Source organism: Aplysia californica, unplaced genomic scaffold (genome assembly GCF_000002075.1).
Source record: "Aplysia californica isolate F4 #8 unplaced genomic scaffold, AplCal3.0 scaffold00025, whole genome shotgun sequence".
NCBI lineage: Eukaryota > Metazoa > Mollusca > Gastropoda > Aplysiida > Aplysiidae > Aplysia > Aplysia californica.
The window spans coordinates 1,847,774-1,865,296 of NW_004797295.1; the positions used below are offsets into that span (position 1 = coordinate 1,847,774).

General features: G+C 38.7%; 1 protein-coding gene across 2 annotated transcripts in view; it reads right to left on the reverse strand.

The window, feature by feature from the left end:
* The window catches only part of LOC101856152 (pentatricopeptide repeat domain-containing protein 3, mitochondrial), a 34,877-nt gene that overhangs the window by 16,454 nt on the left and 900 nt on the right, over positions 1 to 17,523 (reverse strand). For both annotated transcript variants that reach the window (XM_035972955.1, XM_005091063.3), the window contains exons 2-10: positions 11,628 to 11,716; positions 9,954 to 9,993; positions 9,184 to 9,229; positions 8,892 to 8,960; positions 8,418 to 8,522; positions 6,888 to 7,011; positions 4,619 to 4,766; positions 2,453 to 2,540; positions 2,108 to 2,168 (exon numbers count right to left, since the gene is read on the reverse strand). In XM_035972955.1, the coding sequence (XP_035828848.1) occupies positions 2,108 to 2,168; positions 2,453 to 2,540; positions 4,619 to 4,766; positions 6,888 to 7,011; positions 8,418 to 8,522; positions 8,892 to 8,960; positions 9,184 to 9,229; positions 9,954 to 9,993; positions 11,628 to 11,716 (770 nt within the window). The remainder of the gene's footprint in view (positions 1 to 2,107; positions 2,169 to 2,452; positions 2,541 to 4,618; positions 4,767 to 6,887; positions 7,012 to 8,417; positions 8,523 to 8,891; positions 8,961 to 9,183; positions 9,230 to 9,953; positions 9,994 to 11,627; positions 11,717 to 17,523) is intronic.

The window sequence follows — 17,523 nt, forward strand, 5'->3', positions numbered from 1 at the left end:
CCCCCCCCTGAAAATTAATAAGTGGGCATGCGCTAATTCGATACCTTAGAGTGTTGTATGCACATTTGTTTCAATTAATTCATTGTTATTCTGTGTTTGAAGTTGTCAGTGGCTGGCGGGAAGGGACGTTACTGCTCTCACTGGTCTTGTAGGATAGATAAACAAAGAATGAACTTTGTGAGACAGCTGAAGTAATTAGTATTTTTTTTTAGCATAAGAGAGCCTGTTGCAAAAAGAAAAGGCCAGGGAACTTTCTGGGGCTCAACGTTTATGGGCTACTGGCTTTTAGCTGCAGGATATAGGTATTTTTCCCCTGTTCATATTATTCTGGAAGCCAGCCATTTCTAGAAGTCTTGCAAAAAAGGCTTTTCAGATGGAATGTGCTTGCCACCACTGTACAAAGGGGCATATCTACATTTCACATTCATTCAACCCCCTATAATCTTCGAGGCCCCCTAACCACTTAATAGATGTTTGCTAGATTTAAAGAACACATGGTAAAAGTAATCAATTCCATAAAACCATGAGCCTTTGTTTTATACGTTCAGCCCTGTATATGAGATAAACAGACTCAAACATATGTTTCTCATATATTGGATATCCTCATACAAATAAAAATTAAAACATTGACAAATTTAAAAAGCAACAGAGTAAAAAGTATAGTTTCACGTATTTTGTGTACTGTTAATGACAAATAGATACAATTGATTCCGCCTTTTCAGATCACTAATATCCGTTGTTCCCTCAAATTAACTCTTGTCCTGCGTCTGTGCTGAGATGCGAATCTTATCAGCAACCGATTACGTCGGATGTTCCAGGCAGGCCGCTGGGGCCACTCAGTGTGTACTGTTGGTGTACAGCGCGGGAAACGTATGTTTTTGCCACGAATACCGTGGGTGTGTTAATCGATGATGAAAATAACGCTCTATCTTTCATAGCTTTCTAATCATAAAGTGTTACAAACACATGAATAACCCCCTCTCAAAAGCTGATGAGACATTATGAGTAGTTACGCCCATTCGAATAACCTTTCTAGACGCTCATGTTGTTATGAATGACGTGGGGTTCGATAGATCAATTTCGGAATGTTTTGCACTCAAAATGTACTTTGTACCTCCACAATGGTATTCAAAATTATCAAATAAGCTTATTTTTTATCAGGTAGTATCATTAACATTCATACAAAATCAAGCTCATTTGAAAGATTTTGTATAGAAAAATGGAAGTTTTGTTTCCTGACTATCCATTTGGGCTCCTCATGTCTAAGTGGGTCAATTTGTTCTATAATTTCATTGGATGAACATCTAGAGCTACCAACTTGGCATTTTTTAAATGAGACATATGCTTCGGTTACGAACCAACGCAAGCGGTTCTAGAAGATGGCCACAAACGCACACAAACTCAAGCAGACTGATGCACACACACTTGAATTGAGTGAATGCGGATCCGACGCGGGACCCGAATTGAAGGAGAGATGATGCTTGGCGCGCGTGCGCACAGCCAGGGGCTAAATTGGCGCAAGACCAGAACGCAGGCGAGGTGCCGAAATAGGCTTATCGGGCGACATAAACCCGGCCCCCGCAGGAAGACTGTTAAAATATTAGCATGAAGTAAAAGATCTATGCTTCTGATAAGTACAAAGAAAGATACAGAAGGTTATTTTTACCAACATCCATTCAACTCCTACCATCATAATCATCTTGAAATATAAGAATTTCTATGATCTTTAAAGTGTGCACAGTCAGAATATTATTGAGTCACCATCCGACTACCTATTATGGTTCTTGTTTTAACATTATTATTGTTAGCAATAATTATTAATTTATATCATATGCATGCGACTGTGGGTCTGTTTATCACAATGCAAACATATATTATGTGTGTGCATGTACAGATGTGTGTAGAAGAGAGGATGTGTGTGAGAGTATGGGTATATGGGTGAGCGTGTGCATCTGTGTGTGTGTGTATGTGTGTGTGTGTGTGTTTGTGAGTGTGTGTATGTGTGTGTGAGTGTGGTGGAACACCACTCCACCAATGTGCAAGTATCTGGACAATAAAGAATAATCTCATCTTATATGCCAAATATCAGGTATACAAAGCTACCAACCTGGTACATTTGCCACCTTCATCTCATTATACAAGGTGAGTGCTCCCTCTTTGTCAAAATTCTGTAACAGTAAACATTGCATACACATTGATGAATACATGGAATGTGAAAAAAAAAAATGGCATCACAAGTGATGGCTCAACAAAAATGTGCACATGACCTAAAAGTTTATTATGTCAATACTGCAGGAATAAAGCAATGAAGCCACAGATTCGACAATAATCACATACACAATCAAACAGGTCACTGATAGAACAGGATTCAAACCTAAATGTATTCTACCTGATACCAAACAGAAAATGAGGATGAAGGCCTACAAAAACAGCAAAGAAATTAATTACTTACAGCTGCCATCCCTCGCAAGAGAAGACAATAAGCTGTGGGAGTTTTTTCAGGCAATGAGTTGTACACTTGTTCAGCCAGATTTCCTTTCCTGACAATGGACACAAACAGAAGAAGTAATACTGAGACATTAATAATTTAGACCTGCATGTGAGCCTCAACCAGATTGTCTGAAAATTTTGCGCACCTCCCTTCCCCCTTTGTGGGTGTCATAAAAGGAAGGACTTCCGGGTAACTTATTTTTTAAAAAATTTATTAGAGGGTTTTACGGCGCTCGCAATGCATAAGGTCATATGAGCGCCAAGGAGTGGGTGTCAACAGAGAAGTCCTTACAGGGAATCAGACTTACTCTGCTCACCTCTCTAGCTTCAACAGCACAAGGTCTGCTTTGACTATCAAGGCACCCCGGAAATAGCAGGTCACAAGAGTGTGACAAACATACAAAAGAAGTAAAGGAAAATGACAATAGTAAGGATTAGGAAAGAAAAAGCAGCAGTTCTCTGTTGCAGATCAGGCACAGTTATGAGCGTGACATGATGAATCAGCCTATTTACAATTCTACTGTGCTTGAACGAGAAATGTCCCCCCTTTGGGAATGGCCTAAAGACACTACAGTCAGTGGCACTGCCCCGAGGGGTGTTCCGTGTAACGAGCGACCACCCCAACAAACACAATAAAGAAGAGACCTAACCCTAACCCAAACCCTACCCCAAAAAAAGAACCCGCAATGGCCCTCATGATGTAAAAAAGCCAGCACAAGTCCAAAATGAAAAAAAAACAAACCACACCCCAAAACAAACAAGGAGGCTGGCCTACATTGCTATAGATCTAGATCTAATTAATAGGCTTAAGGTTTGATACAATAACACAATAAAAAAGGAATATAAAAATGAATCCTCCATATAGTAATCTAAATTAAATCTACATCTAGATCTAGATCTAGTAGTAGTAGAACAAGTGAATAGGAATAGGCCTTGAACAAGAAATCTGCATCCGATTCCGAACAGAGGGACTCAGCTGAGTCTAATTAATAATTTAATAATAACTTACGGCACACACCTGATGAAATGCTCTTTTACCACCATTAATATTACAGAACAAACTATAATAGGGTTTGACACAATAGAATTGGAATATGAATCCTCCATTGAGGTCTATAATGATCTATATAAATCTAGATCTAGATCTAGTAGAACAAGTGAGTAGGACTTGAATGAATCCAAATCCGAACAATCAGTCAACTAACGAAATTTAAAATGGCCACTCGAGCACGAAACTGAAAGTAGGCGCTAGATAATTTAGGTCGTCGTCCTTTTTCATATTCGTATTTCTACTCAGGTTCCGACAATTATGTAGGAAACGCCGACGTCGGCACAAAAACGAAAGTGCCGACACTAGCATCGGCCGGGCTTGCGGGTCGGGTCGTGATTGTCGGATTTCAGACGATTCTCAGCAAACATGCAGGTCTAATAATTCGATATTCAAGTGATATATATCAAAACATCATTTTTCTGTACAAAATGGCTACAGCAAAAGACAGTTACAGAGCAGTATCTGACTACTATCCCACACAAAGTAGTGTTGTGTAGCACCGACAAAATTGAGTACCAGTACTTTGCCAGCACTGGGCTGAATATCGCTTGTAATGCTACCAGTTCTGGTAATAGATGACATCAGAGGCAGGGCATAATTGGCTTCCTGATTCTCTTTTTCATCAGTGTCCAGTTCAGTTCCAAGGGCATATCACCCAAAGAACTAAACTTGTTGTCAGCACCTTCCAAAAGCCTGTAAAATATACATGAAACTGGTACCTTCCCAGTACCGGTACCTTAGGCCTTGTGCTGGTAAGAGACCACATTTGGTGGTACTGGGAGTACAAGTTCTGGTACTGATATGTGCCCAGCCCTAACACAAAGTGACATAAAGCATGACAAATAAAAAAGATAGTGGGCCTACTAGTCATTGCACAATTACATAATTAAGAACTTTCTATACATGAGCGTATAATTTACAGAAATGTACAATTTGAGAACATCATTGGAGCAGATGGATATTGCAATGAAAAACCCAAGAGTCTTTTTAAATGGCAAATAATACAATACAGATATCAGCTGGGCTTAGAATAATATACAAAGAATAATAATCGACAAACTGTGAAAGAAAACTTACTCCCAAGTACACGCAGGGAAAGGGGAAGACAAAGCAAAGCTGGGATTGATGAAATTGCTGAGGGCGCTTGAACGATCAGGTTCCTTACTGTTAAAAACCGTGAGCAATTCCAGAAGCTGTTCCTGACTTTCTTGGCTGAGAGGATAATCTGTTCACCAAGAAAAAAAAATTACAGACCATTAATGTTTACCTAAGCAGAAATAACTATTTGAGAATTACTTAAACATATAAGCATAGCTGCCACCCAGGAATTTCAAAAAAGGAGGAAATTCACGCGAAGGCGTACGCGGACTCTACGAAAGCCAGAGTAAAACCAGTGAGATCTAGAGGCAATAATATATTGGAACATCTAGCCTCTATGTTTATGGAAGGGAAAAGTGCCATACTTGTTAGGAAGTACCTATTTGCAACGCTGCGTTGCGATTAGCGCCAGTGCTAAATAAAACGCCATGTGCTAGCCTAGGCTATATGAAGCTTAAACTACCTTTCGTTGTTGGAAGTTCTGAAGGCCAAAGTAACAGCGCGTCAGCATTTGAAGCCAAACCATTACTTTATAAGTGTGGGTTCGATCCCGGTCCCGGAAGTTTTTTTTTGGTCCTCTTCTTGCCTGACTAACAAATTTTTCCCTTAAAGATAATATTTTACAGTAGATCTAGAATCTATTGTATGACGACACTGTGGACAGGAAATACTGCTTATACCGAGTTGCACCGTCTTGTTATTATTATTCAAGCGTCTTTCGACTTACTTGCTCAAACTCAAAACTCAAACGATTATGATTATGAGAGATGAACAAGACTACTTCTAGTCTACTTTTGTGTAAACAATGTCAGAAGCAATTGTTAGATCTAATCTGTCCCCGTCCCTTTATGCAAGAAAAATTATGAAATTATGCAAACTGAGCCCCAAAAACGTGAAATTATGCGATTCTGTTAATTTTAACAAAGAATGATAAACGAAAATAATCAGAATTTCAAGTAAAAAATTATCAAATTTTGCTAAATTATGCGGGGTGCATAAAACCACGCGGACAGTCTAATCTAGATCTACCCAATATTGATCGGAATAAGACAACGTCATAAAAAAGGAGTCAAACCCTAGGAGGTTTATCTAGAAACTGAGAAAACTTCCACAATTCAGGCAGAACGACAATATTATCATGTATGTAGAAACGATGGCTATACTAGATTCTAGATCTATTCATGGGAGCTATTCAGAACGCTGCGTTGCATAGGCTACTGAATTAAAATGTATTTGAAAAAAAAACAACAACAACCAAGACACAAAGTTGACTAACAAGCATTTGACCCAGTTTGGTGACTAAAAATCCAGTGTTTGTTGCCAGCTGGTGTCTCATAAAAAAAATTTCTTTCACTTTAAACTTGTGCATCCATGTTACGAAGTAGAGCAGTATTGGGTCAAGGGGGCAACACTTTTTGCCATTGTACTGAGCAATTTCTTTATTGCACCAAACGCAAAAAAAAAAAAAAGGAGAGCGGTCCAGTAGAGGAAGTAGGAAAGTAGCGGAAAAGTGGCAGCTATGTATAAGTCGACATTCATTTGAAATACTACTGAACAATTGTCTCTCCTGGGGGGGGGGGGGGGGGGGGGTGTAATATGCTTGATTTAACAGATAATCATAGCAGCAAAGGTGGCTGTCATGAGCAGGTTCCTTTACACAGGTGTTTGATGAAATTTCACATCATTGGTTGTGTCGGACAAGTGCCCATCAAGTAGAGAGGCATAGTATTAAATACACAAACAAAAAAACCCAAAACAAAACAAAAAAAACCCAAACAAGAGAACCAACCCCCCCCCCCCCCTCCATATGGGCACCAAAGGAAAATAACTGCCTGTTCAAGTCTGAGGTGCAAACTGGCTTCGAAAAATCATCCAGAATTTTTTTTTTTACCCTATGGAAATGCCAATACGAGGACTTAAAATTTATGGATTATATTGTCTTATACATCTTGTATCAAGACTGCTTTAATATAAAGTCAGTAACTTCTCATCAATTGGCGTTAAGTCGGGCAAAACCTGGACAATTTCAGGAATCCACATTTCCGGATTTATCCAGAAATTCGGCACCTCTCATTGGTGAAAATATCACCTAAGTGATAATATGGACCGCTTCAACTGCAATATGAAGAGCAAATTCCCTGTCAGTTCTTGCCACTGCTCATTGCCCCTATACCTGCACGCTTTTCCAAGCAACTGCCCATAGAAATATCCCTACACGACAATTAATGTTAAAGCAACTAGCACTCACCACTAGCCTTGCATGACTTGTACACTTCGATTGCATCCTTCACTTGTCTCTTTTGTATACGTTCAATCAGGGCTGCTTCACTGGCCTCTTGATATTTATAACCCTCAAATGGGCTGTTCAGAGTCTGCAGGGAACAATAGTGTTTTCACAACAGTAAAACAAATATGGCCTCTCAGACGTAAGCTTTAGACTTTGTCTTATTCTGTTTAAAATATTTTAATCTGAGAATACATCTAGTACTTAAAGATACAGAATGAAGCACATCTTCATGTAGACAGTTCTTTTTTTTTTTTTTACCTCTAAGTACCAAAGAACCCCAACAGCAGGTGTGACACAAATTAGTTACAAATATTATCAACCAGCTATTCAGATGTAAAAAGCTCAACATTAAAAAAAAAAAATTTTTCATTACAGTTTCTTAATCTGTGGTATAGGTTGCAAGTGTTTGAGAAATATTTTGTTGAAATTCAAATTCTGAAAGCTGAAAAAAGCAAGGAGAGATGCATAATGTTGGTGCTATTGTTAAAGAAATGAAACTGTTTTTTTCTCTCTCCTGAAACATTTGGCTTTCTCAGCTTAGAACAACTGAACAGCTTCCCAACAATGGCTAATCAACCCAACAATATACAAGTGCACTGTTAACTATTATATTTCTGAGAAGGCATATATCAAAGCGGAGTCTTTCTTTCCCAGAAAACTTACAACCACACTGCCTTTACTTCCCCAACTTGAAGTCAGGTACCCATAACTACTGGGAGGGCAGGAGGGGGCGAAAAAAACCTGTGTCCAAACTGAGGCTTGAACCCGGATAACTTACTAACTCCTCAAATATACTTTGAAAAGAGGATCTTCAAACACCTGCATGATGCTTGTACAGATCTTCCCCTTGCCTGTGCAGTAAATACCCTTTTTTATTATATATAAGCATTAATTAAAATACAAACAAAAACTGTGAGGTACTGTGTAGAAAGATCATATGTAAGTGTTAAATACTGTACATACTGGCATATCTTGCCTGCATGTAAAACTTTATCATTGCTAGCTTTTTGAAAATAAAAGCTAACAAGTTTAGATATAGCTAAATATGCTGAACATCGAATAAGAGCATAAATAAAACAATAATAAAAGGGAAACAAGACAGAATCATACATAATTGATCGCTTTTAAAGACAAGCCGGCTAACCCAGATTTCAGGGGTTTCCAAAAATCTTGACCAACACCAAAAGTGGACATTGAACTACCTATAGGAAAAGTTTGCTTTTATTGGTGTGTATATTTGTTTGGTTATAGAGAAAACTCTCCATGTCTTTTAAAGAAACTGAGAAAGGATCCAAAAACTTTACCTTCGATTTTCTCAAAACAGCATTTTTCAGGATAGCCTCTTTGTGCTTAAAAGCTGCCAATTAAAAGATGATTCAAATCTACATTGGGTAGAATATGAAATACTATGAGAATATGAAATGGGTGTCCTTGCCCCTGGTCTATATTTTTTAACTCATCACCTCATGTAAAACAGAATTAACAGCTAACCTCTGGAAGGGGTTCTTCCCATATCTGTGTAAAGTAGTCTGGGTACAGGGCCAGCATTGTTTGGGCAGCCTTGCGCCCACTGTCTTTAGCAGCCATGTGATTTTTCTACAACCAAGACAAAGAAGAGAAACAATGATTAAACAATAATGTCATACAAAAATCTACTGATGTTGAGTTATTCTCATGAAACTTCCAACGCACAAATTCTTTCGACTGACGGCAATAATACACCTACACATTTTCAGTCTGACTAATGACTTTGGTATGGTGAATGTAATGCTTTCTCCACAAGCTTACTAGATACATTTATAAATTAAATAACTGAACAAGCTTTGTTTGATGATTTGTTGGCTTGAATTGAGTAGTAGAATAGAGTTACATTTTCCAAGAGTCATCATTCTTATAATAAAGGGTATGCATTCATTCCAGTCCACAAAGATTTTCATTACAATGATAAAGAACATTAGTTTTTACCTTCAATCTGTCTGCAGTGGACAGGAGATGAGGGTCATCAATATCCATATACATTGGTTGATTGGCATCCTTGCAAAGAGAGAAAAAGATTTCGTGAAAAAATAATAAAAACATGTTAAAAAAAGAAAACGGCACTGAGGTAAAACAATAAACGTTCATACAATAGCTTTTTACAGTTAGACCAAGAACTCATGGCTCATTATCACACATAACTTGAATAAATCCTCTTTATTGAAATCGAAAACAAGGCAGCATAAAGAACAATCACTTAAGAAAAACAATACAAACTTACAGCTCTCACTGTTGATGCAAGAGCCTCAAGGATAGCTGTTGAACTCCTGAAAAGACAAGGATAAATAAAATAAAACTAACCATTCAAGGAAACTATTAAAAAAACCCAACCAAACTATCATGGCAGCCACATCAGGCAAAACATAAATCTCAACTTCAGCTTCAGAAAACGACAGATTCAAGAAAAGAAATAACCCCTGCAAAAAGGCTCTACAGAGAATAAAAGACAGGCATAACTCTTGAACTCTTTATTCCTTTTGAGACGGAGCATTTGATTTGTGCCAGTCAGCTATTTATTTGTGATATCTTATACAGCTAACATTCCCATCACTACAATTTGCCAAAGTGCGGTACGACCATTGACAAATAAAAACATGAACTATATGACACACAATATAAGGAAAGTATTGTTACTTCATCATTAGTAACAGCCTCAAAATTCAAAACTAAAGAAACAAATACTTTGTATCCTACTTTCCACTTTCCTTAAAAACTACTGTATGCAAATAATTTAACCTAAAATAGATCGGCATTTATAAAGCAATAGATTGAAGCTACTGACAAAAAAGTTTTAAGTTTCAAATTAGTCAGAAATGTTGAAATATTATCTTAGAAAACTTTAAATTTAAAACCATAGGCTTTTGAAAATGCAGCCTTTTAACATAATATTATACTAATTTTCATTCTGTAAAGGAACAATCATATCTTCTTAACAGAATGTGAAAAGAAAAAAAAAAGGGAAAATAAAATGTCAACTTTTAAACAAAATACCTTTCAATTTTTCTTGGTATGACGATTGATTTTGCACCACCTAGGGGAGGAAACATTCCAAAAGGGTCAAAACACTAAAAAAAATAGCAGATCTTGGAAAGTCATACAGAAATTCCAATCATCTATTTCAAAATGAATGTAAGAATGAATATAATCAGTTAAAGCTAGAAACCCACTTAAAACATCTAAATATGACTGGGTATTCAAGTAAATCAAGGTACATTTTAAGCAATGGTCAATGCAAGCTACAATCAAATCTGCTATAAAGTAAATCTGTCCAAAACAGAGTCTTCCTGCTCCCCCATGATAAATCCTCTACAATACGTCTAAGACAGGAACCATTACAATCTGGAAACAGACAGAGAAATTTCTTTCCTTTGAAGAGTTTTAACCAGTCAAAGTGGGAAAATGCTTTGCCTGCTTAACCCTTATTTGAAACATAACTCCCAAGTTTGGTTCCACCTGCTCTTTTACATCACACTGCAAGCTGAGGTAGGGAGGAAGTGGTGTGGCTTGGGGGAAGCTCTTACCCCATCCATGTGACTCTTGAGTGGTGCAAATAGTTAGGGTGGTGTGGGTGTGAAATCTCACAGCTGCATGTCTTCAAAGTAAAATTAACATACGTATAGATTTATGCCATGGGCTCCTACTATATGGTCGCTTTTAAGGACAAGTAGGCTAACCCAGATTTCGAGGGTTTCCAGAAATCTTGACCTACACCAAAAGTGGGCATTGCCCTACCTGTAGGAGAAATTTGGTTTCATTGGTGTGTATATTTGTTTGATTATAGAGAAAACTCTCCTTGTCTTTTAAAGAAACTGAACATGGGGCAAAAACTTTACCTTCGACTTTCTCAAAACAGCATTTTTCGAGATAGCCCCCTTGTGCTTAAAATCGACCATATATTTTCTAGAAGCCGTGTAAACAGAATCATGTATAGTATTGAACTCACAATAGAACCTTGGGGTACCCCACAAAACAATGGAACTTTGGAAGACTCTGTGCCATTTACACAAATTGACTGAATTCGATCACTCAAACATGATGTAAACCACTCAAGCACGATCCCAGACCAAGAACAGTTTACTTGGAGAACTTGAACATATGATGGTATAGACCCGGATAAAAATTTAATTTTGTTCGAAGCAGAGAAGCAGAGAAATAAGTAGAAAACCATGATCACTGATGTCTTTTTCAGATCGGGCATTTGGTTGGGGGGAGGGGGGGGGGGGCAGGGAGTGTTATAATACACCAAAACAATACCATACACCACTGTGATAGTTTGGGGTGGCATCATCATACTTGCTGTTGAAATTTTAATAAAACAGGGATTATGAAGCTGTAAGATAAATCTTCCCTCAATTCTTACAGCAGTGCTTTGGTTTCAATAAGTATTCCTAATGATTCGGATGTCTGTTCCATCACTGTCTAGCTCTCTCAGAATTCTAATTAATTTGTCATGTCTAACTCCCTGCCCCCCAACCCAATAAAAATAATTTCGAATAAAAATGTACAAAATCCTAGTCCTAGGGCAGCACCCTGTGTCTGTTTTAAGATGACAATGCCAACTGAAACAGAATAAATTGTGAAGAAGTTTTCTGCTTTTCTTTTAATTAAATATGCTTGATACAAAGCAACTGAAAGAAAGAAATGATTGGCACATTCATGACTTACCCTTACTGGGCTGAGGTCTTTGTTCATTTGCCTTTTCTTTAATATTTCTCTGTGCTTTAGCCAGGCAAACAGAGCAGCTGGAAAAGTCCCTGATAAGATGAAATAAATTACATGTCTGATAATTTACTGCCTGTAATGTCACTTTTTCGTTCAGAATAAAGAAACTCATTCCTTTGCATTCACACAAATAGTATCATTCTGTCCACAGTATTGTCATGTCAAGAGAATACAGAAGAACAGTGCTTAAAAAAGAATACTTGTTTTAAAGATCTCAGATACAAACAAGGAGGATATTCCAAACAATACACAATTTACTGTAAAATTATACATTCACACCCACCTGCACACAGATGCACTGATTTTGGAGGTTAAACTGCCATATTTTTGGTCGCAGAATGTGCATGCATATAAATGGCCACTAAAACCTTGCAAATCAATTGTTAAAAAAATAAACCCAAATCTAATGGCAAAACATCAAATTATTGTGAAATACAGGAAGGCATGTCCTCCTGAAACCAGATATTTTTTTGGTCAGGGGTATGCCCCCCTCCCCCCCCAAAGATTTTTAAACACATGAAATATTACTACGCAATTAGTTTTATACAGCTAGAAAAACAAATAAAGAATCTTGGTTGAAGCAAATTGCAGATGACAGCTTATGACGAATATACAAAAGCGACAGGCAAATTTCATAGGGCACACAATGCAGAAAGAAGCATTGGAGAATATTGTAATAACGGGCAAGTTTGATGGAAAGAGAAACAGAGGCAGACAGAGGGAAAAGATGCTGGACAAGTTGACAACATGGCAGGGAGCAGCAAGAACAACAAACACCAGTGCTGCAATGCGAGGCAGAGTAAAGTGGAGGTCCATGATTGCCCATGCCAGTCAAAAAGGCACCGGGTGATGATGATGAGTCTTATATAGTATAAAATTCAAATGAAAATGTCAACTTAAAAACAATTATAACTTTACAATGGGTTTGAAGTCAAAATTCATGTAAGAGTGACAAAAACTACCCTCCCAAAAATGCTTACTATCTCAACATGAGATGGGAGTGCAAGTAAAATAATATGCAATCTAATGATCCATAAAACTAAAAATTAAGTGTATATTCATTCAGTTCAGTTACTGTGAGAGTAAATGGTAAACAGTACAGTGTGCCCTACTTAATGTCAGGCCTGCACCAAAGTGAGCTTTGAAGAGAGTTCTTAACCCTTTGAGCCATTGCCACCGGCACACCGGTGAGCGTGACCTATCTCCAACCTGGCCAGCCTGGGACAAAACGCATACACTGAAAACAGTGTTTACTACACAGGATGCTATTGATTATTTCGAAGATTTTTGCGAATTGGATGCTGGTAATGATGAGGACTACACTGAACAGGATATGGAATGTGATTCTGATGATCTTATGGATGTTGGATGTTAGTAATCAGTGCTTCCAACAGCTGAAGATGAAAAGTATGGAAAATTCTGCAAGGGGTCTGGGGGCCTTCAGGTCCAGGGACAGTGCTCCGGTGGGGGTTCAGGGGGCGAAACCACAGAAGAAATTGAAATTTAGTGGTTTCAGAGGGTTAAAATGGCAGTAAGAACGAAGGAAGGCAATACAGACTCGTTCAAAGTAAGATCTGGAGTACGACAAGGATGCATTCTATCTCCTCTCCTGTTCATAAATATATATGGACACAATAACGCAAGACGCAAACCAAAGCCCAGAAAGCCTAAATGAATTTCTATTCGCAGACGACCAGGACCAGCCTCACCCGACAGCCCGGCCGAGCCAGTAGCTGTGCCTGACAGCCCTGTCAAGCCAGCGGCTATACCTGACAGCCCTGTCGAGCCGGCATCAGAACTCGAAATCCCTGACAGGTCATCAGCCTCACCTACTCACAAACTTCCGGCAGCACTAGCCCGTCTGCTCCCCCACAACAAGCCAGGGATCCTAGAGCAACGTCCCCTGAGACCCCGCTATCACAAGCAGAATGACATTACTAAATACTGAACCATAAATATAACAAGAGACACTATTACTATTAGTGGTTATATTCATACACTGCAACTCTTGTATTTCCCCTTTGCTCCTTACAAGGCAGCGTTGGCACCGGCAGTTGGTAGATCTGATTTCTAACTTCCGCTATATTCAGTTCCCTTAATTTACTTTGATCCATCTCACTCTCATCCTCAAAACATTCTTCACTTCCTCTTGACTTTTAACTTTTCCACCCCATCCTTCTGCATTGATTTGTCCGGTGTCTCATGAACCTTTCAATATTTTTTTTCTTTTTAATATTTCATTTCATTTATTTCACTTTCCATTGATGGATCATCTGAGCCATCAGTTTTAAACGTACCCTATAAAACTTTTCCCCGCGGGAGGGAGATAGATAGATATTAACTCATCTCTCATCCTTCCTCAGATTATCCATCATCCTTTTCCACTCACTCCAACCATACACATCCCATAACATTTGAACTTAGGGGGGAAGGGAACAATACACATCCATTCGCACTGTAATCATCTTTCATACACGCTTGTATCCATGTTTAACTAAGAATAAGTATGTGTTAGGATCAAGGGACCAAAGCGTCACAATAACATCATCCTATGGATGGGACCATGTAGGTCTCTTTGAAGCTAATTGGTTTAATTAATATTAAGATAATTTCAGCCCTATTAGTAATCGGCATTACATCCATTCTCATTGTTCGTACCTCTTAGTTACAGTTCAAATTGTCGTGTTGAATATATTTGTCATGTTGTGGAAAAGGATTTCACTCTTTGAATCTTAATAAAGAGCAAGTTCAATAACATCATTGAAGGAAGTTATTCATTCTTAACCAGTAACCTATTTTGCATTTTTAGATTCTAGATCTAGATCTAGTCACCCAGCAAAAACTAAAATCCTTCATGTAAAATAAGAAAAGAAGAGGATAAATATAAGTACGGCTAGACTGCTTGGCTAGCCGTACTTAACTAGACAGCTGGGCTAGCGTACTTATATGATGGCTAGACTGACCAAAAAAAATAGGCCTACTGAATTATAAATAGAAATTTTTAGTTTGCAGTACCTAAAGTATTTGTATTTGAGGCGAAACCAGGTGTCTTACTGACCCTGCACATACCTGAATAATTACTAATGAGACTTGTTTTCTAATGTTAATAGGCCCTAAGATAAGTACGGCTAGACTGGCAGGCTAAGTTAAGAACGGCTAGACTGCTTGGCTAACCGTACTTAAGTACGTACGGCTAGACGACTAGGCTAGCCATACTTAAAGACGGCTAGACTGTCAGGCTAGCCGTACTTAATAATGATGGTTGAATTGTAAATGAAATTTTTTGTTTGCAATGCCTAAAGTATTTGTATTCAGACAAAACCAAAAGGTGCCTTACTGACTTGCATGTATTTTAAACCTGAATAATTACTAAATCTAGATCTAATGAGACCTGTGTACTCAACAGGTTTGAGTCGATTGGGCCAAACCTAAATCTAGCCGTAAGTACGGCTAGCCACTTCGAAAAAAAAAATCCCTCCCCCCCCCCCCCCCCTTCCGTTCACATCTTACACACACACACACACACCGGCCACTCCATTCGCTTTTTATTATCAACAAATCTCGAGAGCGGAAACCGTTAGGAGAAATAGAGTTCAAGTTTATTTTCCCGAACGTTCGGAGAAATAGAGCCAGCCACAAAAATATGATGGGGGGGGGGGGGCGTTCAGGGGAGCATGAATTTTACAATAATTTGATGTTTTGCTGTTAGGTTGCATCCCTGTTCTCTGTGTTGCCTATTTGGTCATCAAGATTTCTGGATTTTTTCTCTGGATGTAAACAAATGGATCGCTGACTTAAACCAAAGGAACTACAAAAAAGATCACCCCTCTGAGCCCCTCTCACTCTCAAGTCTCTGTCTCTGTGATCTAATCTAGATCTAGAAAAATCTATGTCGACAGTCTAGATCAAGAGTCTAATTGAATTGTTTAGAAGTACGCAGTTTTCATCTAAAATCATATTATAAGGAAGTGGCTATCCTCACCCGGGGTGAGAATAAAAATACGATCGACCTCTCACCCCGGATGAGACTTGCCACCGTTGGCTATTCTCACCCGGTGTGAAACAAGACCTGTTTTTCCTAATTTCGGAATACTTTCTATCGGTGCGGATGATCAAATGGATAAAAACAAAATAAAAATTACGTTATAGCACAAAAGTAAGCTAATTTGATCGTCTACAAAGATGCTATGGCTATTTCACTTTTCGAATCGAGCTTTCCGTGGGTCGCCATTTTGTTTTGCCCAGAAGAAGTTCTTGCAAGATCTACTCCTCCCCTCTTCTCTCTCTCTCTTTCTGAATACTGTCTATCGGTGTGGATGATCAAATTGACCAAAACAAAGCTAAAAAAATGATGTTAAAACACAAAAGTAAATTAATTTGGTCGTCTACAAAGATGCTACGGCTATTTAACTTTTCGAATCGAGCCGAACTACGCGGGTCGCCATTTTGTTTTACCCGGAAGTTCTCGCGCTACTCCTCTCTCTCTTTCTCTCTCCACTGCCCACAGACAAAATTGTACGCTTTTAGGCTAACAGTAGTAATGGAACGTTTGTTCACGGCACAGAATTCTACATTTTTTCTGTTATCACAGTGTAGAATTCTGTTGTTCAGAGTGAACGCAAATTTGGTTGGCATAGACTTAGGCTATAACAGTGAACGAACACCGGGTGAGAATAGCCGAAAGATTCGCCTGAGCTATTCTCACCCCGAATAGAGGTGGCCAGGCCTATTATAATGGCAACTGTTTATTTTCTCGTGTTTAATTCCGGCCGCCTCTAGATCTAGAATCTTTGCATTGGGATTAAGAATATGTAAACCACGGCAATTTCATCATTTGTAGATCTCTAGGTAGATCTAAACCTAAGTCTTGTAGTAGATACTGAGGCTACGTGCCCGGTTACCGTGTACGTAGACCCTGAGGCTACGTGCCCGGTTACCGTGTAAGTAGACACTCCGTTTCAAAATAATAAACGGAAAGCTGTTGTTAATGAAACCAATCATTCATTCACTGTTCAGCCCTACAGGGTAATTGACCTAAATAAACATATAGAGTCAGAGTCTCTATCCGTAACAGAACTCACGAAGGCACGCAGTGCCTTGACCCCTGGGTTATTTTTTCCTTGATTTTGATTGGTTGAACCATTCTAGAGTAAAATTTTCCATTACAGAACTAATAATAGCAGCTAAAGGTGACGCTATTTGCTCCAAAAATAAGGTGTTCCCCTAAATCGACAATTAATAGTCACCTCGCGCGCTTGGGAGCTGGCCCGCCCGTTGGCGATTATTATAGTCGCCTCGCGCGCTCAGCGGAGTGAGAGAGGGAAGGCGAATTTTGTCGCCTGGAGCGCAACGAAGTTAGTACGGCTAGACTGCCAGTCTAGCCGTCATTAAGTACGGCTAGCCTCTTCCTTTTGATATATTTTGTCATTCAATTCAGTCAACAGTCATTGCCTATACAACATATAGATCTAGACAAATCTAAATGATAACATGTAACATACTGTGGCTTTTTTAGTCTTAGTTTAGACCTTCCATACTGATTTTGATGGCCATTGTGCCCTTGATATTCATAGAGTACAGAGTGGTCCCTCGTTGTGGAAGTCTTCCCCGGGAATTAAACGCGAGAAAGTAAACAATTAACATTATTATTACTATCTAGAATCTAGTCAGATCTAGATCTAGATTCTAGATGATCAGATCTAGGGTAAGACTGAAGTTGAAGAATACCAGACCAGCGGTCTGACTTTGCCTATGTCTCAACCTTAGGCTTAGGAATTCATAATTTTCCCGTTTTTAATATCTCTCAATGGAGAATCTCGGACCGGTAGATCTAGATCTA